Source organism: Grammomys surdaster, unplaced genomic scaffold (genome assembly GCF_004785775.1).
Source record: "Grammomys surdaster isolate TR1022 unplaced genomic scaffold, NIH_TR_1.0 125739, whole genome shotgun sequence".
Taxonomy (NCBI): domain Eukaryota; kingdom Metazoa; phylum Chordata; class Mammalia; order Rodentia; family Muridae; genus Grammomys; species Grammomys surdaster.
In genome coordinates, this window is record NW_021620571.1 from 2,506,336 (window position 1) to 2,532,556 (window position 26,221).

A 26,221-nucleotide genomic window follows, 5' to 3' on the forward strand; every position below is an offset into this window, starting at 1 on the left:
TAATATGAAGAAAGTGATTTGACCTTTTCAGAGCTCAGCTATTGAGAAACAGATGAAATCTTCCGGAGAAGCTGTGCTTACAAAGAATCACCCAACATTTCGGAGGCTTTTATAAACTCCCCTTTTAAAGTGCATCTGCTGATTGTATGTAGTTGAAGATCGCATGCATGTCCATGCCAAGTGCCTGTTGTTAATCCGTGAGATTAAGGATCGTTCTGGCCTTGCTGTCCCCAGTGCATAGTTTACCAGGAGATTCATCACTTGATGTTGTATTGCCAAAACGGTCCCCACCCTGGGATTCTCCTCTTCAACTTTCTTTCTCCTTCTCCATCTCATTTCCCTGATTCCTCTGTGTCTGTTCTCTCTTCTTCCAGTCCCCCCTCATGTTCTGACCTACCTCTCCACCTGATGCAGGATATTTGATCAGACTGTAAACTGAAGATTGTCCTGTTTACTGGAAAAAACCTGTTTCTAGTTGTGCGGCTCAGCCTTAGCACACACCTGTAGTCCCTCTGGCTGGAATACAGACACACCCTTAGTACACACCTATAATCCCAAACAATGAAGGAAAAGTTAGCTTGTAGAAGGAAGCTATATGTTTTAAAGTGATGTCTAATTAAGGGTCAGACAAAGTGAGGAGTCAGAGAAAGACTTGACAGAATAGGACATGCTCAACTCTCATGAGAACTGAGAGAAAAGAGAGGCTCCTTAATAGAGAAAAGACAGAGATAGTTTTACCGGGAGATTGTTTTTTACAGAGACAGGTTGCAGACAGAGAACAACGTAGACACAGGTGAAGACAGAATGAGCCAGAGAATGAGAAGGAGCCGGGAGATTAGAACAAATTGCCAAAGTTAGTTTGAGGCCAAGCAGAGCAATTCACTGGAGGCCTAGAAAGAAGCCAGACTGAATCAGTCAGCTTGGAGAGGAGTTTGAGCCAGAACAGCTGAGTTAAACCAGCCAACAGAGTTCAGATAGAACTAGAAAGGGTGAGCTTTTTCAGCAGTAAGTCTCAGAGGCTAAAAACATTCTAAGTCTAGATAACATTAAACAGAGGCTAGAAGCTTCCAGGACTAGGCCTAGGTTACCAGAGGCAATAATGAGAGCAGAACAGAAGTTACTCTTACATCCTCCTCGCTTTTCTTTATTTCACAGGATTTCACTTTGTAGCCAAGGCTGGCCCAGAACTCACTCCATAGACCAGGCTAGCCTCCAACTCACAGAGCTCCATTTGTCTCTGCCTCCTGAGTACTGGGATTAAAGTGGGCACCACCAAGCCTGGCTCTTTCCTTCCTCTGTATCTTAAGCTTTCAGCCTCTTAATGGTTAATTTGTGTTATCAGCTTGGGTTAGAATCATCCACCCTTTGTTTCCTGTTGTCATAATTACGTCCCCTCCTGAATTGTATCGTGCTAGTTATGTTCAGTATGCCACAGTTGCTCCTGGTTCATTCCATGTTAGGCCAGAAAGAACTAAATAATGCAGCTTGATTAATGCCTCAGTTTCCCCCTTTTCCTTTCACTTTCATTTTCTGTGGGTTTGTTGTTTATTAACCTTCCAGGACCTTTTGGGGGATCCTCTGATGCCGGCCATCTTGGCAGGACCATTTTCACCATGGACCCAATGCTTTATTAAAGTCCTAGTCCCTACCTCCCTGAAGGGTTCTCATCAAAGCCATTCTGAACTTAGGAGTCCACACTGAGTGCCAGTGGGTCACTTGGCATGGCCTCAGTGGTAAGTATTTATAGTTATTATTGGATGTAACATGTTCTGCCTCCTGAACTGGGAGTGGGTAGCCTGTCCCTTGCTGTCCTTCTCAGGAAACTTCTCTCCACAGTGGCCCAGTGCATGATGCTACAGTGCTACACAGCATGCTTGTACTTCGCCTTTTTGGTGTGATTAACACTAACTCAATAAGTGGCCCTCCTAACTGATTGCTATCTTTTCACAGAATAACGATGGCAGTATTGACTTCCGAGAGTATGTGATCGGCCTGGCTGTCTTGTGCAACCCCGCCAACACAGAAGAGATCATTCAGGTGGCATTTAAGGTACTGCCAAGCCCACTGACCACATCTCAGTCAGCCTTGCAAATATGTGTTGACTCTAACTCCATTATTTGGAAAGATCAGTGAATCTGTCCCCCGAGTTTATAGATCTGCTGTGACATGTTTGGAAGGGTAATGCGATTAAGTCAATTGCTACTGAGAATAAAGAAAACACGAGCATCCATTTCAACAAAAATGGAAGCAGCTGAGGTACGAGCGTCCAGGCTGAAGAACAGGTCATTTAACAGGTTAATGTTACTTCTTTTCAGCTCTCTTTTGAAGCCCTGGAGTAAGATTTATAAATAAAATACCACTCCTTGCCCCTTATCCTAATCCATCTAGAATGTTCTGATCTGTCCTTAATTTTGCATCTGTCAGATGGTTTAAGTGGCATTTTGGTGTTGGAGTTTATTTTGTGTGGTGACGTCAGGCCAACATCATCATACATGTCCCAAGTTTCTACCCTTCCTATCTTATTGTAGTGTTCAACATGTTTTCAGTATAGTGCAGGGATCTAAATTAGGAGAAAAAAAAATCTCTCTCATCTCCAGAAAAGCTTGAGGAAAATGTGTATTGTGAAGATGCAGACTGCACATGCCCCTCATACACTACACGCTATATGCCAAAGTGAATGCCTTTTTAAGAGTGGAGATGCTTCACTTGCTTGCATTTCACTGTGGCCTTTCCTTTGAGTTCTTAGTCTGTGAGGTCATCTCGCAACTGAAGTCATCTCCCAACTGGTCTTGCCAGGCTGGGTTCATTGATTATACAGTAAAAGCCTCACTTTCTGTGTAGCATGAAAACCAGTGACCTCTCCAGCCTTGTCCTCTTCTCTCTCCCTGGCTTTCTCTAAGATACAGATCACACTGCAGCTCCAACAAGCCTTTCGCCATCTCTATTATCTAGAAAAACTGTGTGATCAAGACTCCTTTTTCATGTTTTAAGGCACCAGAGATGGACCCTTGGGACTCCATGTGTGCTATTATTGTTGGAGGAATCCCACTGAGCTCTTTCTATTGCAGATTGCTTTAAACTGAGAAAACAGGACATAAAGAATCCCAATGATTGGAACCCAGAAGATGGGCATGATGCAGGGGCTAGACACTTTTCCAAAGTTCCAAATCTTCAGCTTAGACTTACTCATCAAAAAACCTAAAATGACACAGAGAGCTAACTTAGTCCAATCCAGACATCTCTGTTTCTGTTTTGGAATCATATGTGTAATTACATGTTTAGCTGAGCAAATAGTCACCCTTAGTTTGACAATGAAAGACCCAATAGAAAAGTTGGACCTTAATCACTGTAATTACTGTTTTTAAAGAAGTCATGAAAATCGTGACCAGCCTAGACCTTGGTTTGAAGATGGAAGAGGGAAGAAAGGAAAACTTATATCTAAAATTAGCTCAATTTTCTCCCTATGGCAAGAGTCATGCTGTACATTGATTTTTATTTATCTATCTCTTTATTTCTCTATTTACTTACATTTTTAACTGAGACAAGGTCTCACTCTGTAGCCCAGGCTGGCTCAAACTTGGAGTACTTCTATCTCAGTCCCTTGAATGTTGGGATTACAGGTACAGACCGCTATGCCCAGCTTACGCTGGTAATCTTAAACTGCCTTTTAAATATGTTTTATGTTTTGGGAATATTTTAACTTTTTTCTTTTCATTTGGTAATATGCTTTGATAGTATATATGACCCTGCCACCTCTTTTGCTGTGGTGTGCACATTACAGCTAACTCCATATCTTTTATTTCCTCTTTACATAGAACTATGCAGGTAGAATAATAGAGGGTTTTAGTGGCAAGTAGTGGAATCAGCTTTGGCTGATTGGCAAAATTATTAGTAGCTATGAGACCAGGGAGGAAGCCAAGGAGACTGTGCTCATTCCGCCCAGCCCAGAGGTCCTGGCTATTGGAATGTCCTATACTCTTCCTTAAGCCCTACAGTTAAAGTGAGAGAGCAGTTCATAATTTATATCCAGGGTGGTCTGAAAGGTTTTGGGCATCAGGCTTAACAGGAGGTACAGGATCGTTTAATTGGGGGTCCTAGAGTGTTTTATATGATGGGAAATATCATTTCCCCAAGGAAACTGGGTGTCAAGTCTGCCAGGGTCCAGACTGGGATTTGTCATAGATCTGTGAATTAGCCAGCAGAGATGAATTGGGAGTGCTTAGTAAGGGAGGGAAATCAAGGAGAAGGGTCTAGGGTAGCTGTGGCCAAGAAGCAATATAGAAGGACAGCCCAGGATGGACCTTGTGAAGAGATAAAATAAGGAAGTGAGACCAGCAGCTGTGCCAAGCCTTTAGACTGTTAGGTGGCTTGGGGAGAGTCATTAAAGGCTGGAAGGCTGGAGGAAAGTTACAGCCAGTGGAGAGTCAGCACCTCTGAGTCCTGGCCATTACTGTTTGAAGTCCAAGATACATAAGGAGCCTATGGTCTATATCTTCACTCCACCCCTCCCCCAGTTAAAAGCTTAACACGGGAAATGGGCTATACACACACACACACACACACACACACACACACACACACACACCAGTTAAAAACTTAATACAGGAAATGGGCCAGAAGACTGTTTTCCCATCCTAGGGTAACAAATCCCAATTTTGCACTATGGAATTTTTCGCTCACCAACTTTGAGTATTCATTTATACTTCCTTCCATGATTATCAGACCTTCCCAATGCCTTTTTTTTTCTATGACTCTGATCTAATGTTTGGTGTAGATATTTCAACCTCTGGGGCTTTCAGTACTGACCACTAACGTTTGAATGCTAGCTCTGCCACTTGCAGGCTGTGTGGTCTGGGGCAGAACTAGCTACCCTCAATGGACCTCAGCTGCCACATGTCCAGGAGAGGGCTAACGGTGGCACCTGTTGGTATAGTACTGTCAAGAGCGTTAAGGATTAGTACATGAAAAGGGAACTGAATACCACTGATCCGTACCTGTAAAGAATGAGTTCTAATTAAAAGTTCTTAATACCCCAGAGAAGATTTCGATTACTTGTTATCCATCATTTCTTTACTCTTTTTAACGCTGCCCAACTTCTTACCTCCCCAGTCCATGGCTTTTTTTCTACCTGTAAATATAGTAACCACCTTTCATGCCTGCCTTGGTTCACTGCCTCCCAACCTTGATTCTGTAAGCTCTTCTCAATGCCCATGCCACTTGTAGCTCTGCCGCTTGTCTGCCCTCTGATTCTCATTACCACCTCCCTCCCTTTTGGTTCTTGAAAGCTTCTCTTTCCTAATTACCAAATCTAGCAACCATTTTGTTCTTCTTGGTTTTCCCCATGACTTTGTAGTCTGGTGCCTGTCACCACTGTCAAGGCTCATTTTCTGTTATTAAATCCTCTGTTAGCTTTTGAAGACATATATTCATCTATCTGCTCCTGAGTCTCGATTCCTCTTCTGCCCACACATCTCAGTGGTGGCTGTTCAGGGCTGTGCCTTTACTCCATTTCTTCTCACCAGATACACTGCGCAGACGTGTGCTTTTGGTTCTTTCCTGCATCTCTACCTGGAGCCTCATCAGCCTCTTGAGTGTGTAGCTGATTTAGTTTTTCTTACTCTTGGCACTTTTAACTCAGATTTAATTTTCTAGGTCCAATTCTTGGTCTCATCTGGCAGTAATTCTTATGACTGTTTTCCTCAGTTACCCAACTGGAAAACTTCAGCTCTTTGGCTCCTCCATTGCTACAAAACATTTCTGCAAATCCTGCTTATAAAGTCTACCCTTCCTGTCCAACTTGTTCACCGTAGACTCGCTTAGTGCTCTTGCTTGTAATCTTAGCAGTCTCCTGTCCCCCCCACCCTGTCTCACACACTCTGCTTCATAATACATGTGATCACACCCCTCCCGCTGCCAGTATTAGGTGGAGCCATATGCACCCACCATGATCTGGTTCTGACTTCGCCAACGTAATTCCCAGGGATTCACCTGCCATTCCTTTTATCTTGTGAGAATATCTCTCTACACCATGAGAGCCAACCATAATGACAGCTTCTTTGAAAAGCCTTTGTAGACTTCTCTGAGTAAGATTCGTCATGTTCCTCCTGGGCTCCCATATCTTTTAGTATGTACTATTAGCTTGGCCTCTATTCTAGTCCTGTCTCTTTCCTCAGCCAAACTGCTGTAATAAGTAAGTTGTTAAATCTTATATCTTATAAGAGTAACAGAGTGCATTCTCCCCTCCACTCTTTCCATACATATATATATATATACATATACACATATATGTATATATATACATTATATGTGCATACATACATAGTTATGTATCATACAATAACTGTTTCCACTATTAAAGACTTTACTTTCCAGTACAGTTCAATATCATATGCTTTAGGGCTCTACCTCTGTGTGTTCTTCTCCTTGCAGCTCTTTGATGTTGATGAGGATGGCTACATAACAGAGGAGGAGTTTTGCACCATTCTGCAGGCTTCTCTTGGAGTGCCTGACCTTAATGTTTCTGGTCTCTTCAGAGAAATTGCCCAAGGTGACTCTGTTTCCTATGGTGAGTAGGCAACCCCAATCCCCCTTTACTCAGAGAGCATCTAGGCTATGAATTGAGCATCAGATGAGCATGTTTTCCCTAGGCTAACTTTTTGGTAATAGCAGTGACGGCCCTGACAGTAATATTGTCATGGTGGTGATTGTAATAGCTAATTATTGAAGACTTACATGCTAGGTATTCTTTTCTGTTTTGTGTATATAATCTTCTGCAATCAGTATCCTGTGTTCTCACATCTGTGTTTGGTGAAAAACAAGGGACCTAAGTAATTTTCTTTTTTTCTTTTTTTTTTTTATTGGATGATTTATTTACATTTCCTATGTTGTCCCCTTACCCCATCCCCCACCACCCCCTCGGAACCCCCAATCCCCTCGCCCCTCCTCCTTCTTCTCTGTGGATGTAACCTCTATCTACCCCCCCCACTCCCACCTCCCCACCCTCAAAATTCCCACCCCCTGGGGCATCCAGCCTTCATGAGGTCAAGGTTCTCTTCTTCCACCTATGCCCAGCAGGGCCCTCCACTTTTACATATTCAGCTGAAGCCCTGGATCCCCCCCTAAGTGCTCCCAGGCTGGTGGTTTAGACCCTGGGAGCTGTGGTTGGTTGGTATTGTTGCTCTCCTCATGGTGCCGCAAATCCTTTCAGCTCCTTCAGTCTTCACTCTAACTCCTCTATTGAGAACCCCATGATCAGTTCAATGGCTAGTTGTGAGCATCTGCCTCTGAATATGTCTGACTCTTGAAGGCCTCTGAGGAGATATCCATATCAGGCTCTTATCAGCATGCACTTCCTGTCTTCCACATCAGCATCTACCTTTGGTGATTGCACATGGGATAGATACTCAGGTGGAGTGGTCTTGAGACGGCCCCTCCTTCAGTTTCTGTCCCTCACTTTGTCTCCATATTTGCTCCCTTGAGTATTTTGTTGCTCCTTCTAAGAAGGACCGAATCACCCTCACTTGGTCTTCCTTCTTTATGGGCTTCATGTGGCCTGTGAGTTGCATCTTGGGCATTTCAAGGTTCTAGGCTAATATCCAATAATCAGTGAGTGAATACCATGTGTGTTCTTTTGTGATTGGCTTACCTCACTCAGGATGATAATTTCTAGTTCCATCCATTTACCTAGGAACCTCTCGAATTCATTGTTTTTAATAGCTGAGTAATACTCCATTGTGTAAATATACCACATTTTTTGAATCCATTCCTCAGTTGAAGGACATCTGGGTTCTTTCCAGCTCCTGGCTATTATAAATAAGGCTGCTATGAACATAGTTGAGCATATGTCCTTATTATATGTTCGAGCATCTTCTGGGTATATGCCTAGGAGTGGTATAGCTGGATCCTCGGGTAATGCTATGTCCAATTTTCTGAGGAACCGCCAGACTGATTTCCAAAGTGGTTGCTAAGTAATTTTCTTAAGGTTGACCACCTGAAGATCCGCAGAACCAGGATCCAAATTCTAAGAGTCTGACTGTAGACCCTGTTCCATTGACTGCACCTCAGTGCCTTTCATATCTACCTTGTGTGTGACTAGGGTTCCCTGAGTGAGCTAGTCAACTGACAGTAGTAGTAGCCAAATAGTTTGCTGATATTTAATATAGTAGTTAATGTAAATGTGGAAAGCCTTTGTCTTTTTCATCCTGTCGCAATTCCCCATGAGGAAGTGATCGTCACAAAAGATGGCTTGTGATATAGATACAGACCCATCCATTAACTTCTCCTTCATCCTGTGGTTTAGATACAGACCCAAACATCATTAGCTTCTCCTTCATCCTGATGGCTTGAGATCATATATCAAAACAATGGTGGTGAATCACTTTCTTTATATTTCCCAGGGTAGTCTTTAAAATACATCTCTGTACAGAGGCCTAAATGATTGTTTCCTGCTGACTTTGATGTGGTCCTGGATGGCAGGCTGTCTTATCGTAAGCTTTCTGCTCTGGCTGGAGGAGTATTCTCTAACTACATAATTACATTGCCCTGACAGTATTCACAAAGCTCCAGCTTATGGATGCTCATAGGATGAGAAAAGCAGGCCAACTATTTCTTTTGCTCTGTGTTTAGTTACTGGTATTTTGGCTGCCCGTATTCTCTTTTAATTACATACAGAGGACCGTGAATCTATTCATTTTTTAAAAAGAAGCCTTCAAAAATTCCTGTGAACTAGATTTTCTTTGGTCATTTGCTCCTATAACACTCTCTATTATTCTAAACACCAATGGTTTTTAAAACTTAATTATTTTTATATTTGTTTATAAAATATATGAGTTTATGTGCATCTCATATACTCGGGAGCCCACAGAGGCCAGAAGAGGGCATCAGATCCTCAGGAACTGGTGTTGCAGATGGTTGTGAGCCAACATGCGGGTGTTGGGAACCACTGGAGACATCTCTGCAGTCCCCAAAGTACCAGATTGTGATGAAGTGTTTCATTGGAACATAATGATTTCAATTAGATTAAAATTGTTTGTAAATGGCCATACTTCATCAGCTTAAATCATGTTAGAGAATTATGTTACATTATTTTGTTGGTATGTTCATTTAGATTTATTTAATTTATGTGTATGAGTTGTTTACGTATGTGAATGTTTGTACACCGTGTACCCACAGCAGTCAGAGGAGGGCAGTGGAGTTCCTGGTACTGGAGTTATGGACAATTGTGAGCTTCTGTGTGGGTGCTGGGAGTCAAACCAAGGTCCTCTGCAAGAACAAACACTCTTAACCACAGAGCCATCTCTCCAGCCCCATATACAACTTTTGATCATACCCATGTATGATCATGTTCCCTCTCCAACTCCTTCCAGGCTCTCTCAGTACATCTTCCTTCCAATGTCACTTCCTCTTTTTCTGTAAATAACTCACTGAGCCCAGTTAGTGGTGCACATATGCACATGGATGTTGGGCCATCCACTGGGACATAGGCAATCTGCTGATCTGGTAGCCAGAACCAGTGGCCAGCCTTCTGATTTTTCAATTCAACCTTTCCCTTCCAGAATACCTAGAATCTCTCCCCTCCCCTAATCCTGTATAAGTCTAAATTATAAAATTTGAAAGGATTGAGATAGTTAAGTATTTTTGAAAAGTAAGTGTTGACGTGAGGTAAGAACATGATCGTTGAAATTGTTAGCATTCTTGGTTCTCCGTTAGTCAAATCAGTGGCCCAATTCTACTATAGTCACTTCTCAGTACTTCTAAAAAATGAGATACTGTTTGTTTGTTTTAAGACAGAGTCTTTACAATGTAGCACTAGCTGGCTTGGAAACCACCAAGATCCACCTGCTTATGTCTCTCAAGTGCTGGGATTAAAGGCATGCACTACCATGCCTGACACGCAGAAATAAGATGCATGTTAGTGTCACTGATAGTCCACCAAGAGCCTTAATCCTCTGAACAAAGCCTAAGTCTTAAAAGTATCGCCTTAGTTTAGTAAGTCACCTCTTGTGCTCCTGGGCCAGCCTTAGAAGTCACTTAGGTTTTTCTCATCACTGAAATAGGCTAAAGATGTGAAAGAAGCTTTAAAACGATGGACAGTACTGTATTTTGGAAACTCAAGTATATTGGAGATTTGAGGTTGAAATCCTCATTGATAAATCCATATCGTTAGCTCAGTTCCCAGAACTACAACACTGATATATAAAAGAGCCAGGACTCAGGGCTCTTGCAATATGATTATTAAATGTGCTTTCCTCACCATTATTGATTATAAATTGGGCTCAGTTTGTCAAGACTGCATCTTTCTTCATAAGAGTTAAGGGTTAGAATAACTGTAAAATCTAGCATAGAAAGTCCTGGATAACAGATTTACAAAGAAAAAAGAGAACAAAAGAAAATTTACAGATTTACAAAGAAAAAAAGAGAACAAAATCATCAGGAGATGAATGGAGCTTTTCCAGAGCCCCCAGCACCCCCTCATGGCCCTTCATGGCCACAGTCTCTTCCTTACTTGGAAAGGAATCTCTGCCTTGATTTATGTCATCATTTTGCCACAGGTTCTGTGTAAGGTTTTGAACCTTATGTAAATGAGCTCCTATAATCTCAGGTCTTATGTATCTTACATTTTCCATTCAGCTACATCGTCCCAAATTGGCCGGCATTGTTCCTTGGCTGGCATGGCGTTCCTTAAGCTCTGTGACGATGCTACATTGTATTCATGGCTCCTGTTGATCTGAGCCCCTTTCTTTTTTTTCCCCTAGTTTGAATGGCACTGCTTTGCCGTGAATCTTTTTCATACATGTCTCCCAGGTACAAGTTACAATATCCACAGGTTTGTGTACCTCAGAATAGAATTAGCGAGTCATAAAAATGTGTATCTTCAACTTGACTAAATGTTGGAAAAAGTCTTGCAGAGAAGCTGAACAACCTATATTCTCATCAGCAGCGTTCCAAGTTGAGAAACAGGGCTCTGCAGTGATTATGGGATTAAGATACTTTGTTAAGTTTCACCGTGCCAAAATAAATCCTAATATGTTGGTTTTTTTTCTCTTTCTTCTAGAGGAATTCAAAAGTTTCGCCCTAAAGCACCCAGAATATGCCAAGATATTTACAACATACTTAGACCTCCAGACATGCCATGTATTTTCATTGCCAGAAGAAGTCCAGACAGCTCCCTCTGTTGCTAGTAATAAAGTCAGTCCTGAGAGTCAAGAGGAAGGCACATCAGACAAAAAGGTTGACTGAGCCAGTGTTCCCAGTGAGGGAAGGCGACACGGGAAAGGTGTTTGTTGACCACGCTGTGAATGTGCTTATCAATTAATGCTGTTCACAATAGAAAGCTTTTTTACTAAAATGACATATTTTCTTCCTAAAATGTGTTTTTATTAACCTGTACCAAGTAAGTTCCTTTTGTCTTACATTGTGCTCTACTGGTTGTGTTGACTGATGATAAATGCTGTATATTTTTGATGAATTTTTCAGTTTAATTTTCATAATAAATAAATCCATCGGTCTTACTCTGTACTGGTCAGCATTAATCAACACCGTGTGTTTAGCAAGTACAAACAGTTTTCAGTCGTTTCACATGTACAAATGTATGTTTTCTTTAATTCCTTCCCTTCCTGGAAGCAAGGATGGGAATCTGAAAAACTCTGCAGAATTTCGTATTTCCGTCTTGACTGGCTCAAATTCCCATTTCAATTTCAGTTTCCTGGCTGATACTTTCTAAGTGCACACACTCCTCTGACATCTGGATAACAGGTTTCTTTAAAATGCCTGGTAAGGATAGCAGATCCTTTTCCACTCTCCATAGGATAGAGGAGACCGTGTTTTAAAGATGATTTCAGTGGGTCACAAGCTGGGAATTGCCTTATTGAGGGGAACAGTGATTGCCTAATGAGAAAATGAATTGTTTGCTACAGAGCTGAATTGAATTTAAGTTGGCTGGTTCCGAAGATAGCACTTTCCCAATAAACAAATCAAATTTGTTCTTTTTACATAATGGCCAAATTGGTGTATTTGACCATACAGTCCAAGAGAGAGCTTTGTCCTGTGAATTTTTCCTCTCAAACTTTTAAGAGTTTGTCAGAAATATCCACATGGAAAACAGAAGCTTTCAGCATGTCACGAAGAGCCAAGGAATCAAAAAGCTTAGTTTGTTAACATGTGGCCGTGTGTCTACCCTTAGGCAGGAATACCACCTAAGCTAAGCAAAAATGTCTTCAAATGATATTTTTATTGGGGTCCACGTCTGCATGCTCTTGATATCACTTAACATGTGAGGTCTTCAATAAAGAACTAATTTATTAAAAGATTGCATACAAATAACTGAGTCCTTTGGTACCAAATTCTTTGCTCTGGCTGGATTTCAGAATCAGTTAGACAGTCAGCCATAAGCTAGGGATTTTAAATTAAGTTTTGAGGCTCAGGAATCCCCTGAAAGTGTGGGAGACTATATTTAATCAAAAGCCATGACTTTAAACTACTTTCACACATGATGCAGGTGTGTTCTAAATACATACTGGGATAATTGAGCACCACAATTTTATCCTTAAGTATGTGTAATTATTTGCCTGTCACATGTCTTAGAAGCCTTTTAAAAAGGCATTAGATGAGCCAAAGCAGTTGCTTAATTAGTTACGCTAAGTACTGTTTACACTGGTGTGTGCTATACGCAGTGAATGCATTTACTCTGGTGAGCACAGAAAGTCCACATGACAATATGCATAATCCTGAGAGAGTAGCTTTAAGAATTAAAGGCTTTCTACGAGGCTCTCAAAAATGATCCCATAATTTCCTTGTTTTTATGCTTCCACTTCTGTTAGTGTGGTATTTCTATTTTATGATTTCATCAATGAATACATTTGCAGTGTAATACTTGACAATTACGAAGTTCTGTTTTTTTTTTCTGTTAGTATTTTGAATATATAAATTTGTGGTACTTAAGAAAGACCACAGTTTGAGTATGAGTTTGCCTAATTCTGAATATATTCATCGTTTTTTAATTGATCTTAGTATGGCCTACTGGAAAACTCATTACTCAAAGTAATGGTAGCTATTGGTTTTTAGATTTATTGATTTTTATGTTATGTCATATGAGTGTTTTGCCTGCGTGTGAATCTATGCATCCTGTGTGTGCAGTGTCCATGAAGGCCAAAGAGGACCCTGGAGTTCAAAATGGTTGCTAATCCTTGTGTGGGTGCTGAGACCAAACCTGGAGCCTCTGCTAGAGTAGCCAGTGTCTTACCCACTGAGCTATCTCTCCAGCCCCATGCAGTTATTTTTGAGGAGCTCAACTTGACTATCTGAATGCTTGGCCATTTCCCACAGAGCAGGGCTAGATTTTCCTGCCCTGACAACAATCTCTCTTAGGCTTTGGACCAATTACTTAGAGACTGAAGTATTTGCTTTATGTGTCAACTATCCTCTTCTGAGTGTGATAGTCAGTGGGGATAGCCCTAATGGATATGTTACATTTGCATCTGGATGTTTAATTCCAGCATTCAGGAGGCAGAGATAGGTGGATCTCTGAATTCCAGCTGACCCTAGTCTACAAAGCAAGTTCTTTCCTTCCACCATGTGCATTCTGGGGATTAAACTCAGGTCGTCAGGCTTGGCAGCAAGCACCTTTACTCAGTGAGCCATTCCACCAGCCCATCCCTAGTGGTGTTTAGCAGAAGAATGTCTCCCTTTTAGATTGTACGCATTCTTCTTCACTCTGCATAAAGCACAGCAGCGAAGATGCTTGGTTCTCAAGCTCAGGAACTTTTCTTCATCAAGTCATTTCAAATATGGGGTAGCTAATGAAGGCAATGTGTTTTAATAGAGAGGTGTGGGCTGTATGGGATACACAGGCCTTCTGCTATGAAAGTCCTTGGATGGTTGGCTTTTATATAGCAGTCATCAAAGCGGATAAAAAGATACTTGTAGACAGCACTTTCTAGGAAAGCAAACACATTTATGGCATGTTAGATGTTTTTCTTCTCTCTTCAGTTTCTTGTTTATTTGTTTGTTTGATTTTGTTTGTTAAATTGTTGTGATGTCTTAGAAGTAAACTGTCCTCCATGAATTTATGTGTCTGAACGGTGGGTCACAAGCTGGTGGTTCAGTTCTGAGGGGTGATGCAACCTTTGGGAGGTGGAACCTTGATGGAGGAGGCAGATGTTGGGAGGAGGTGTTTGGGTTACAGCCTGGTCCAGCTTCTTGTCCTCTCTGCATCTTGGTCCTCTGAAGTCAGAGCAAACAGCTGTCACATACTCTTAACACTGTGAAGCCGATGGCTACCATGACTTCCTGTGCATGGTGGACTGTGCCCTGTCATCATGAGCCAAAACAAACCCTTCTTCTGTAAGTTGCTACCAGTCACAGTGAAGAGGAAAGCTAACTAGTCATTTTCTCAGTGTGTTACATCATTGCTGTGGTATGGCAGCAGAAGGGAAGAAGCCCCTCCAACATTCCTGGTATGTCTAATGTACACATCACAGATTGTGGTACATAGGCTAATTGCCTGAAGGGCTTTGGTCTTTTTCATCCCAGCTGATGTTCTTCTTGTTGCTATGTGATCATCGCTTCCCTGGGTGATATTTCAGGTGTCTTGGTGGGAACCACATGTCTAGCAGGCTGCGTCCTTTGCAACATTGTACCCAGCTTGCTGTTTTTTTGTAATACACTAAGGGAATGATTTTTCTTCAAGTTATTATAAAAGAATCTGTACACACAAGGAAAGGATAGAGGTGGGGGATAATAAATACGATCTCTCTGACTTCCATCATTCTCAATTAATTAATACCAATATTTGAATATATGGCATATTTTGTCACTTTTCGGCTAAATATCCTTTCATCTTCAAAGTAACAAATGCAGTGGTTTTGACCCTACCTTTTCACTTACAGGGTAAGACTTTCTAATGTGATTAAAGTCCTCACTAAGAATAAACATTTTAATATTTAACCCAGCATTCCTTTGGAAACAGTACTGTACTGTGCATATTTATTCATAGTATGTGTGAGTTTGACTTTGGGGTTATTAAAAGCCTCCAGCTCACACGCCTTCCTGCAGTCCATCATTAGCAATGGTTAGCCAGTGACTGACACATTCTCAGTTCCAAAAAAAACTTCCAAAGTTTTTGTAATTATTCACATTTATTTTAAATATTTCATTACAGAAGAAGCTACTGTTCTAACTAATAGATTGGGATAATTTCAGTTATGTGAGGTCGTCAGCAGGTTAGGTATCTTTCTAGCTTATATAGATTATGATAGTTTCAATTATATGATGCAGTCAGCAGGTTAGGTATCTTTCTAGCTTACATAGATTTGATAGTTTCAATTATATGATGCGGTCAGGAAGTTCGTGTCTTTTAGATGTAAGTAGATTTCTTTTTTTAATTTTATTCCTTCCCTAATAAAAATACAGATGATGACTGGTATTATGTGTGATCCTAAGTGGCTCATTTGAACGCTCAGTGGAGCATGTGCATTCTGTCATTAGTTCCAGTGAACAGAAACGAGAACTTAGTCATTAAGTGATAAGGTGTACAATTAAGCCAAAATCTGCCAATTCCAGCAGTCATACTTTTAAGCCCCGTCCTGTCTGGCAGATTGAACAATTGCCATGTGTTTCCCTACTTGTAGGTTCTAGATATTGTACTGTGACTTAGTTCTTAAATTGTAAAGAGATAGAAGTGATTAAGAATGGTTCTGGGGCTCTTGGATCTTGGCTCCAAGATGACCGAAAAAAAGGAGAAACAATGGTTGTGCCAAAAAGGCCATGTGCAGCCAGTTCGCTGCACGAACTGCACCCAGTGCGTACCCAAGGATACAGCCATTAGGAAGCTCGTCATTCGGAACATAGTAGAAACCGCTGCGGTGAGGGACATTTCTGAAGCAACCGACATGTATGTACTTTCTAAGCTCTATGCCAAGCTGCATTCCTGCGTGAGCTGTGCCATTCATAGCAAGGTCATCAGGAATCGTTCTTGTGAAACCTGGAAGGACCAACCCTCCCACCACGATTCAGACCTGGGGTACTGCACCACGACCTCCACCAAAGCCCATGTAAAGAGGTGGTTTTGTAAGGGCAGGAGGAAAAACGCCTTGGAAAAATAAAACAAAAGTTATACTTTAAAAAGAAAAGAGTGGTTCTGAAACCTGAAGACATGACTGAGTACTCTCTAGGCTGCCAGCACCAACGTGTGACTAACCAGGTCGATCTCCAGTTTCAGGGGATCTGATGCCTTCTGGCCTCTGTGAGCATCAGGCACATACATTCATACATAAAAGAGAAATGAAGAAGGAAGGAAGGAAGGAAGGAAGGAAGGAAGGGAGGGAGGGAGGGAGGGAGGGAGGGAGGGAGGGAGGAAGGAAGGAAGGAAGGAAGGAAGGAAGGAAGGAAGGAAGGAGGAAATGCTCTGAACAGTGAACCATGGTTGAGATGCGTTAAAGATGGTTCTTAACAGTGAGCCGTGACTCAGATTGGGTCAGACAGATGAATTTAGGCTAGTGAGGGTAACACCCCTGTTCTTCCTTCCGGTTCCTGTACTTCAGAGGTGAGGTGGGCTGCAGGATGTTGCAGGACCACTTCCCTGTGGATAGTGCTGGAGCACGGGGTCTCTACCTCTCATCCTCTGCTGAGGTGCTGTTGCAGTCACTGAGGTGAAGAAGAGTGTGGAGAGGAACTGAGGTAAAGGCCTTCCTTCCAGCTGTTGTGGGATGTTATTTGTGCTCCCGGTGTTCACAGCATCCTGCGAATTCTGTTGCAGTGCAGGAAGCATGGTGATTCGTTCAAAGCACAAGACAGATATCACTTCTCCAGTTAAAGCATCTCAGAGGTCACTGGTTACAATGTGGGTAAACTAAAACCTCCAGCGTGGTACACAGAATCTTTATGAGTTAACTCCTCCTGCACTCTAGATCTCAGCTGCTCTCAGTCTTCTTTCTCACCAAATTCCTCTGGACTCAATTTCCTTCTTTCTTTCAAGCTGGATAAATCCAAGTCTGCCCTCGGAGTCTGCTCTCCTGCCTTCTTGGAGAGACTTTCCCCCAGATTTTCACACGGCTTTCTGTTCCTCAGGTTTTAAGAAGAGCTCCCCACAATCAGCTCATGTTTCATACAGCATCTGTTCTGGTTTATTCACGGGATTGTATGACCATCACCACAATCTAATTTTATAATAATCTGATTTGAAATCAAGTGTCGTATCATCACTTGGGAATTCCCTGTCATTAATCAAACAAAGCTATGGACTCTGTCTCAGCCTCATTCATTCCTGAAATTAGTTTCTTGTGTGCATCCTTACTGTCCACCATTTCTTGTGCTTAGGTTTTCCTGACACTTGATGTTTGCTGAAGAAATAATGGTAACATTTTCTTTGGTTTAGTGTTCCTCACATAAGTATAAAAGGAATCTTTACGACAAACACAAAACCCTGGAATTATCATCTCTAAACCTCCCATGAATGTTAAAACCAGAGAGGTTTTGCTTCTTGTTCAGAGTTACGTAACTATGAACACTGGGATAGGAATTCAAACCCAAGGCTGCCTGGCTCTCCATGAGGGGACTTTTAATTAAGACAATGTAATTTGAACCCATAAAACAGCCAAGGGATTATATGGCAGGCTGAAGCTTCCAGAAACATGGAAAGTAGATAATATGAGAACCTACCAGCCACAAAACCTCTAGGATGCTAAACATCTCAAGTATGAATGGAAATGCAGAGACGAGTGTGTGGTCCAGGAAGGGCAGTCCTCAGTGCCAAAACTGCAAAGAACCACAACCGAGGCTCTTCAAAGGGATGAGGGGTTACAGCTTTCCTGCGGACATGTGTTGTCCTCACTACTTAGGAGGATTCAGAGGCAAAAGGTAAGGGTTTTGCATAAGATGGCCATTTGGAACAGGCATCTCAGCAGTGAAGAGTATATTTGCTAAATTCTCAATATGAGAATGAATTAGAAAAAAATTCATCTTCTGGCCAAGAAAGACAATGAGGTTTTCTCAACCTGGTGCTAGGATACGGGGAGATAGCTGATAGCTTTATTTTCCATTTCAATTCTTTTAACTGTGCAGAGACTCATTTCTATATAAAATACTCTATAAAATGAGTATTTTATAATCTGTATGAGCCTTCCTCTCCCCCCTCCCCCTCTCCTACCTCTGTGTGTGTGTGTGTGTGTGTGTGTGTGTGTGTGTGTGTATGTCTTATAATGCCAGATATTGAAACTCAAGACTTTGAGTATACTAGGAAAGTACTTAACCATCCACACCTACAAAAGCTATAAGACAAAAGATATACACCAAGCTGCCCTAGAATTTGCAATCCTGCCTCTGTATTCGAAGTGCTGGGATGGCAGGGATTTGCCACTACACTGGGCCCCGTCTGTGTCCTTTAATTGGAGGATTTTCCGCTGACATTTAGTGCCATCAATTGACATTGCTGATTTTCATCTGTTTTTTCTACCTATTCTTTGAATTTCTCTTTTCTTAACCTTATTTCAGTCAATCAAATTTTACTTGTATCATTTTGATTTTTTTCCTTTTTGTTCCTTACTTTGATGTGTTTTATGTCTACTCCTGATACACACACACACACACAGACACACACACACACACACATACGACTTGATGCCCTTTAACACACAGTGCTTCCAACAGTGTGTCTTCACATAGTCTACCCCAAGAATTATCTGTGCATCTTAAAACCATCAAGTAACTCTTTTTACCATTTTTATTCTAAACAGTAAACTGCACTTAAGGGAAGGAATCTGAGAGGGAAAGAAAAGCTCTGTTGTATTTATCTCCTTATTTCCTTCCTATTTCTGGCATTTTTCTTTTCCTTTCTGTTTTTAAATTTGTTAATGTTTTATTTTGTTTTTTGTTATTCCACCTTTTCAACACTTTTCTTCTGAATGTTCTTGAACAATTTTCTGTTTCCCTGACTCTCCCTCTCTCCCTCTCTTTCTCCTCCCCTCCCCTCCTCCCTCCCTCCCTCTCACCTCTCCCTCTCTTGGTTTTTCTGGACAGGGTTTCTCTGTGTACCCCTGGCTGTCCTACAACTTGCTCTATAGACTAGGCTAGCCTGGAACTCACAGAGATTAGCCTGCCTCTGCTACCCAAGTGCTGGGATTAAAGGTGTGCACTACCACTGCTCAGCTCTTGAAAAATTCCTAAGCATAAGCTTTATGAAAATATTTTTTACAACTTTATTTGACCTAAATATGTTTCTGTCTTCATTTTTTGACGAACGTGTTTTTCTAGACAAATAATTGTATGTCACCCCTCCAACTCACCCCCTAACACACTTTAATAATTTAAGGGTCCCACTGCCATCTTCATCTTCTTGTTGGTTTCTGAGAAACAGTTGATAGCAATTTTCTTCACAGTCTTCCCCTATGCAAGGAATTCTTGTTTTTATTTTACTTTTGTGTATGAGAATTTTGTTTGCATGCGTGGCCATGTACCATGTATGTGCAGTACCTGTAGTGGCCAGAAGAGGGCAGTAGGTCATGTGGAACCGGAGTTACAGATGCTTGTGAGCTGTCATGAGAGTGTTGGGAATTGAACTGGGGTCCTATGGAAGGGCAGCCAGTGCTCTTAACCACTGAGCCATGTATTCCCACTGTAATGTATTCTTGTAGTATTGCTACTTGTAACAATGTTCTCTTATCGATTTTAGGAAATTTTATTATGGTTTACTTAGATCTGATCTTTCTGTCTTTGGGGGAAGAGTCATCTGTTCTGTATTACTTCCTTTATTTTTTGAGATTACAATATAATTATATCATTTCCCTATTCTCCTTCCTCCTCCCAAATTCTCCATACAGTCCTCCTTGTTCTTTTTCAAGTTCATACTTCTTTTCTTGCTCCTTTTCGTTAACTGTTGTTGGTATTGGTGGTGGTGGTGGTGGTGGTGTGTGTGTTCCTAAATGTATTAATACACCCTGCTTAGTCTGCATAATGTTATATATATGTACATGCTCTGCTTTTAGGGATGACCATTTGATATTAGACAAACAGTTGATATGCGCTTCTCTGGGGAAGACTGTCTCTCCCACTCTCAGTGTTTCTTACTTGCCTGTGGTTCTTTGTGTAGGACTGAAGCCCCTGACTTTCCCCATCCACTTTATTGTTGTCTGTTGTTTCCCTTGTTCAGCCCATGTTTAGACGGTCATGTTGGAGTTGGTATTTTGTTTGTTGAACTTTTCCCAATGTTTAAGCTTGTTGTGGTTTCCATCAAGTTCGTAAAACGAACTGCTAAGGGAAGTTCTGCAAAAATATTGGAAATAGTAAAAGAAGAAGTGTTGGGACATTGTGGGAAAAGAATGAATATGGTAAACGAAGAGACTAGTTTCTGAAGACCCTTGAGGTTTCTAAATGATGTTTGATAAGTGAAGTAGAAATGACTCTGTATGATTAGCTCTGAGAGTATCTAGGAGCAGTATTAAAGATGATCATGTTATAAATGTGTGAGAGTCAAGGCACACCAAAGAGGTAACACCTCTGGACCTAAACTGATAAAGTAACACCCAGGCAAGAAGGGAAGGGACCAACCCAGAGCAAAAGCTTAAAAAGCTGTAAGAGATAAACACTCTCAAGAAATCAAGATGGAATGAGAGAACTGTTCAAAAAGCCAGGGAAAAGAATAACCAAAAGCAGCGAATAACAAAAACAAAAGACAGATGAAAGTTATTAAGTAACCTTAATAACTGAATGGAATGTGAATACCTAAATGGGCTATTTATAAGGCAGAGATTGGTCAGTGGAATTTTAAATACTACAACTGTATACTGTCTGTAAGAAACTCGCTTCAAGCATAGACATTGTAGGCATTGTATTAAGGTTCTCCAAAGGTACAGAACAGATCTGAGAAGATGTGTGTATGTGTATGTTGTGTATGTATGTACAGAAGTATGTTCAGAGAGAAAGGATTTAAAGACTTCTAGAACAATTGTAGAGGCTGGAATATCCAAAATTGTCAATGTCTGTGGTAGGCTGGAAACCCAAGGAAGGCTTGATATTACAGCACAAACCCAAATACTGTTTGAAGGCAGAATTTTGTTTTCCCCAGAGAGTCTTAACCTGCTTTCCCTTATAGGCTTTAACTGAGTGCTGAGTATTACCTCTCATTTATTCAAAAATTGGGGAAGCTAGGGTTGGCCAGATGACTCTGCCAGTAGAGGCAACTCTACACAGACATCCTATTGCATAATCTCTCTCCTTCTACCCACCTCCCTCATGCCATTAAATAAAAGAAACAGGTTAGGGAAGAAAACTCTTCAAAGACCCATGAGACCACTGAGATGCAACTGAATTAAAGCGGCATTGGACCACAGTGATGCTCTAAGTCTTCTAGAATTAGTGTTGGTTCAGAACCAATGTCCAATAATTCACAAAGGCCTGCTACTACTACTACTTCTTCCTCTTCCTCTTTCCCCTCCTCTTCCTCCTCCTCTTCTCCTTCTCCTTCTCCTTCTCCTTCTCCTTCTCCTTCTCCTTCTCCTTCTCCTTCTTCTTCTTCTTCTTTTTCTTCTTCTTCTTCCTCTTCACAACACAGTACTTTACCATTCATTCCTTTTGAAGAAGGTTGTGAGAAGTTTTTATTTTAAAAATTGGCAATGTGTCAAAGTTCAGAGGTCAAATGTCACCTTCCCATCAGACTCTACCCATTTGTTCTCATTAGATTGCTTTATTTATATATTTGTTTTATGTATATCTGTCTGTATGGGTTTACATGCACCACGTGCATTTAGGAGTCCTCAGAGGCCAGAAGAGGACATTGGTCCCATGGAACTAGAGTTACACAATTGCAAGTTACCATGTGGGTTCTGGGAACAAAACCTGGCTTATCTACAAGAGCAAGTGCCCTTTGCCACTGAGCCATTTCTCCAGACTCCTTCCCACCTCCGTTAAAACTTTTAAGACTCATTCCTTCCTAATTAGTTTCTTGACTTTTATCAGATTATCTATCAGGGCAAAAGCTCACCCTGTGTTTTGTCCAGCTAGCTACAGGATGAGAGCCTGATATTTCATATAAATCAAAGTGTCTCAAAAGAATGGCCCCTTTTCTCCAAACTTCTGCAAGGCTGACTACTAATTAGAATTTCAATAATGTGTGTGTGTGTTGTGTGTGTGTGTGGGGGGGGTTGCACTGTTGTAAGTCCGGACCAGATGATACTGGGACATCTCTACCTTCTTAAAAGCCATTTATTGCCCTCCTCCATAGAGAAGTTGACATCGTTGAAACAAATAGGTAAATCCATTGAATGTAGGAACAGACAGACCTCTGATTTCTAATCAACCAGTGAGCTAAGGATGTTACCACATAGCATCTGGGGCCTATAGCACCTGTTCTTTCTTGTTTTAACCTGCCTTATGTGTTTCCAGTGTGCATTTGGAGAGTGCCTTGATGGACGGCATTTTTCTTGTTCTGTTTTCATAAAGCTTTATGAAACTCTTACCATATTGCAACATGGACTCTGGTATAACCTGAATCTGCATTCCTAGAACATGGTCACTCAAACTTGAAGAGATTTCTTTGCCTATGGTCCCTTTGAGAGGCCACCACGTTCTGCAGGTCATGGCTCACTCTTCTGTCTTTGAAGATTGCAAAGATAACCAAGTTGTTTCCCCTTCATTTCATTCTAAACCCTGGGCCTGCATTTCTGCTTTCCAGAGTTCACAAAGGAAATCTGGGACTGTATGATTGATTACCAACTTGGATTACATCTGTAACCTTAGATGGCTTTGAGGTTCAGGGTAGCATATTCATGGGTTCAAAAATAGGAAAGGACTATTTAGAAGGCCAATGGTCTGCCTATGTTCTTCAGAAGTAAACATCACAGTACAGAACCTGTGTTAGTCAGCTTTTCATTACTATATCAAAATACCATGAAAATGAACTTTAAAAAAGGAAAGGTTAATTTGGTTCACAGTTTTGAAGGTTCCAGAAACTGGCTAGACAATCCCAGCCCTTTTTCAGCCTGTGGCAAGGCAGTAAGATCATGGTGAAGAGTGCTTTGTGTTGGAGCAAGCTAATTCATGGCAGACAGGAAGTGAGAAGGAGGAAGAAGGTAGGGTTCCAGTACCTCTTTCCAGAGCATTCCTGTAATGATGTAATGTCTGTCCACTGGGCCTTGCCAGTTAAATCTGATACTTCCCAATTGCTTCATGGACTAGGGACAAAGCTTTAACACATCGGGCTTTGGGAAATACTTATCCAAGCCATAGCAATCACAATAGATTAAATGAGACATTCACAGAACTCTTCCTTTCCCTATAATAAATGTCTCAGAAGAGAGAAGAACTTCCTTCACTTGGTTATGTACCAGAAACCTCAAGAAAATACACACATATGAAGGCAGTCCTCTAAAACCAGGAAGGAGATAAGAATCTACTCTCCTGATTCCTATGATTCCTTGTCACCACTGGAATGGAAGTTGTATCGAGCACATGGAGAAAAGAAAAACCAGACACAGGAAAAGAAAAATAAAACACATAAAATTTAACAGTCTACAGATTGATTAGTACAGTTAACAAGAGCACTATGCTGAGCCAGGCATGCTCATGACTATAATCCAGCCACTCAGGGGACTTAAAGCAGGAGGATCATTACAAGTTTGTGAGTTCAAGGTCAACCTGGGCCAGAGAAATTAAGACTCTTGTTTCAAAAACAGAACAAAATAAACAAGATTAATACCCATCATCTGTGCTTTCATGAGCTATCACTTACTGACTGTTAAATGAAATGCTTTAAAAGAAGCATGTGTGAGAATAATCTAAAATAAATTTACAAGAACTTCATGGAGGAAATTCTGAAAACATTATTGGAATACACTCAATAAAGACAAGGAAAACTAAGAAGACATAATTAAATTTATAGGCTGACTTCATGGGCTAACCATGAAGGTCTCCCTCAATAGCTCATAAATTCCAAGCAATAACAGAGAAACTCCCTCTGTGGTAGGTGAATGCTTGTGTGTTTAGAGACAGAGCTGATAAGCACAGACTAGGAAGGTAGCTGTAGAGTACATGTGTGCTTGCAGGGCGGAGGGTACAAACTGCAAAGTAGAGCCCAGAAAAGGCCATGTTTGATGCAGGGGACTTATCATATCATGGATGAAACCTAAAATAGTGACACATGTGTCATAGCAATGCAAGTTGAAAGAGTGCAAGCTAAAACCAAGGGAGTAGCCATGAGCTGGAAGACCGGCTTCTACTTCCCTCACCCTACCTTCCTCCATTTAAAGTCTTCTAACAAATATTTGTTAGGCACATTGTGTACTACCAGGGTAGATGCCAGGGACACAGTGGTGAACAGGACAAACAGTCTCGATCTTCATAGGACACATTTTCAAATGAAAACATATCAGGCATCCCTGATCTGGAACTTTGAAAACCTTTTTGAGCCATGTCCATGATAACCCAAGTGGAAAAGTTCACACCTGACCTCAGGAGAGGGTCATGGTGAAACTGCAGGAGCACTAAAAATATTTCTTCTAAAGTATCTTCAGGGGGGCAACAAGGTGGGCAAAAGGTGCTTGTGGCTCAGCCTGATGACTTGAGTTCTATCCCCGGAGGCTACATGGTGGAAGTCGAGAATCGTCTCTGCAAATTGTCTTCTAACCTCCACAAGTACATGGTGTCCTGTGTATGCATGTGCACACTCACACAATAAATAAGTAAATGTAAAAAATATCATGGACTGTAAATGCATCTGTTGTTTAGACTTGAGCTTGTGAACTGAAATCCTGGTGAACGGAGCCACACCTGTGGTAAAGATTCTCCTGGATCAGTTGATGAATTACAACTTCCATGGCTATGGAAATCTGGAACCCTGTGTGTCAGGAGCCAACTTATCTTGGCTATCCTTAGACTCCTTAAAAGGCATCCCTTGCCAAGTTCTGTATTCGACCTAATGCTTTTGTGATGGTCTAGCTGTGATTTCTTGGTGAGTAGTAGACTTCTATGTACAATAGTCCTCTGTGGTTTTGAGCTGTCAGCAACTCAAAAGCTAAGGACATTATCAAATAACAACTGAGGCCTGTGTAGAATTTCTCTGCTTCACTGTTCCCAACCTACCTGATAGCTCCACCAAGATACTCTTGGAAGTTCCTTGAGTTGGAAATGTCTTTGCTATGCTATGTTACTATGAAACCATCATGAAACTGTTACCGTGTTGGGACATGAAAATTAGAGTAACTTAAACCTAAGTTCCTGGGCCATAGGTACTCATATTCGATGCTAAAGGACCTCTAAGCATATCTTCGATGAGTTATACAAAACAAAATCAGATATGAGACTTCGTACGGTGACAGAGGTGTGATTGAGATCCAGGGTGAAATCTTGCAAGGCAGCTCAAAGAGTAGCTATGAACCAGAAGACAAGAGTCTATTTCAATTTTCCTACCTTTCTTCATTTAGAGCAGTACTTCTCAACTTTCCTAATGCTGCAACCCTTTATTACATATGTCATAATGTAGCTGATATGCAGGATATCTGATGTGTGGCCTCTGTGAAAGGGTCATTCGATTCCCAGATGGTCACTATCAATAGATTGAGAATGACTGATTCAAAGTCTTTTAATCTAGGACCAAAGAGAACTAACTGTGCCTTAGCACCATGAGGAAGATCTATCTCTCTGCTTAGTGGGACAGGGAGAATGGGCAGAAAATAAGCAATATGTGGAGGATGGACTGTTTCTTCAGGTGAAACAAATATTCTGGAAAAACCAAGTGTTGTTTTTCATGAAGTCTGTTCTAGTTTATATGCATGTTGCTGTAATAAATGCCACAGCCAAAGGTAAGCTGGGGATGAAAGGTTTTATTTCATATTGTATTTCCAGGCTAAGATTCATCTTTGAGGGACGTCAGGCAGAAACTCAAGGCAGGAACCTGGAAGCAGGAACAGAAGATGAAGTCATTGAGGAATGCTTCTCCTCCTCCTCCTCCTCCTCCTCCTCCTCCTCCTCCTCCTCCTCTTCCTCCTCCTCCTCCTTCTTCTTCCTCCTCCTCCTCTTCCTCTTCTTCCTCCTCTTCTCTGCCTCTTTCTGTCTCACTCCACTGAGAAAGTCATACGATAAACTCACAAAAGGTTTTTAGACTTCTAGGACTATGTCATTTGCTTTGTTAGTGTTTCAAGCTAGAATTTGGTAGAAAAATAATTAAGCAGAAAATACAGAAACAAAAATCTTTCCCCTTGATGTAATTGTTTAATTTAACAAAAAGAAAAGGAAAAGC

General features: G+C 41.3%; 1 protein-coding gene across 2 annotated transcripts in view; it reads left to right on the top strand.

Moving 5' to 3' along the window:
- The window catches only part of Lpcat2 (lysophosphatidylcholine acyltransferase 2), a 63,146-nt gene extending 51,629 nt beyond the window's left edge, over nt 1-11,517 (top strand). For both annotated transcript variants that reach the window (XM_028788218.1, XM_028788219.1), the window contains 3 exons: nt 1,951-2,049; nt 6,430-6,565; nt 11,054-11,517. In XM_028788218.1, coding sequence (XP_028644051.1) covers nt 1,951-2,049; nt 6,430-6,565; nt 11,054-11,238 — 420 coding nt within the window. In that variant the 3' untranslated portion in view covers nt 11,239-11,517. The remainder of the gene's footprint in view (nt 1-1,950; nt 2,050-6,429; nt 6,566-11,053) is intronic.
- The last annotated feature ends 14,704 nt before the right edge of the window (nt 11,518-26,221 follow it).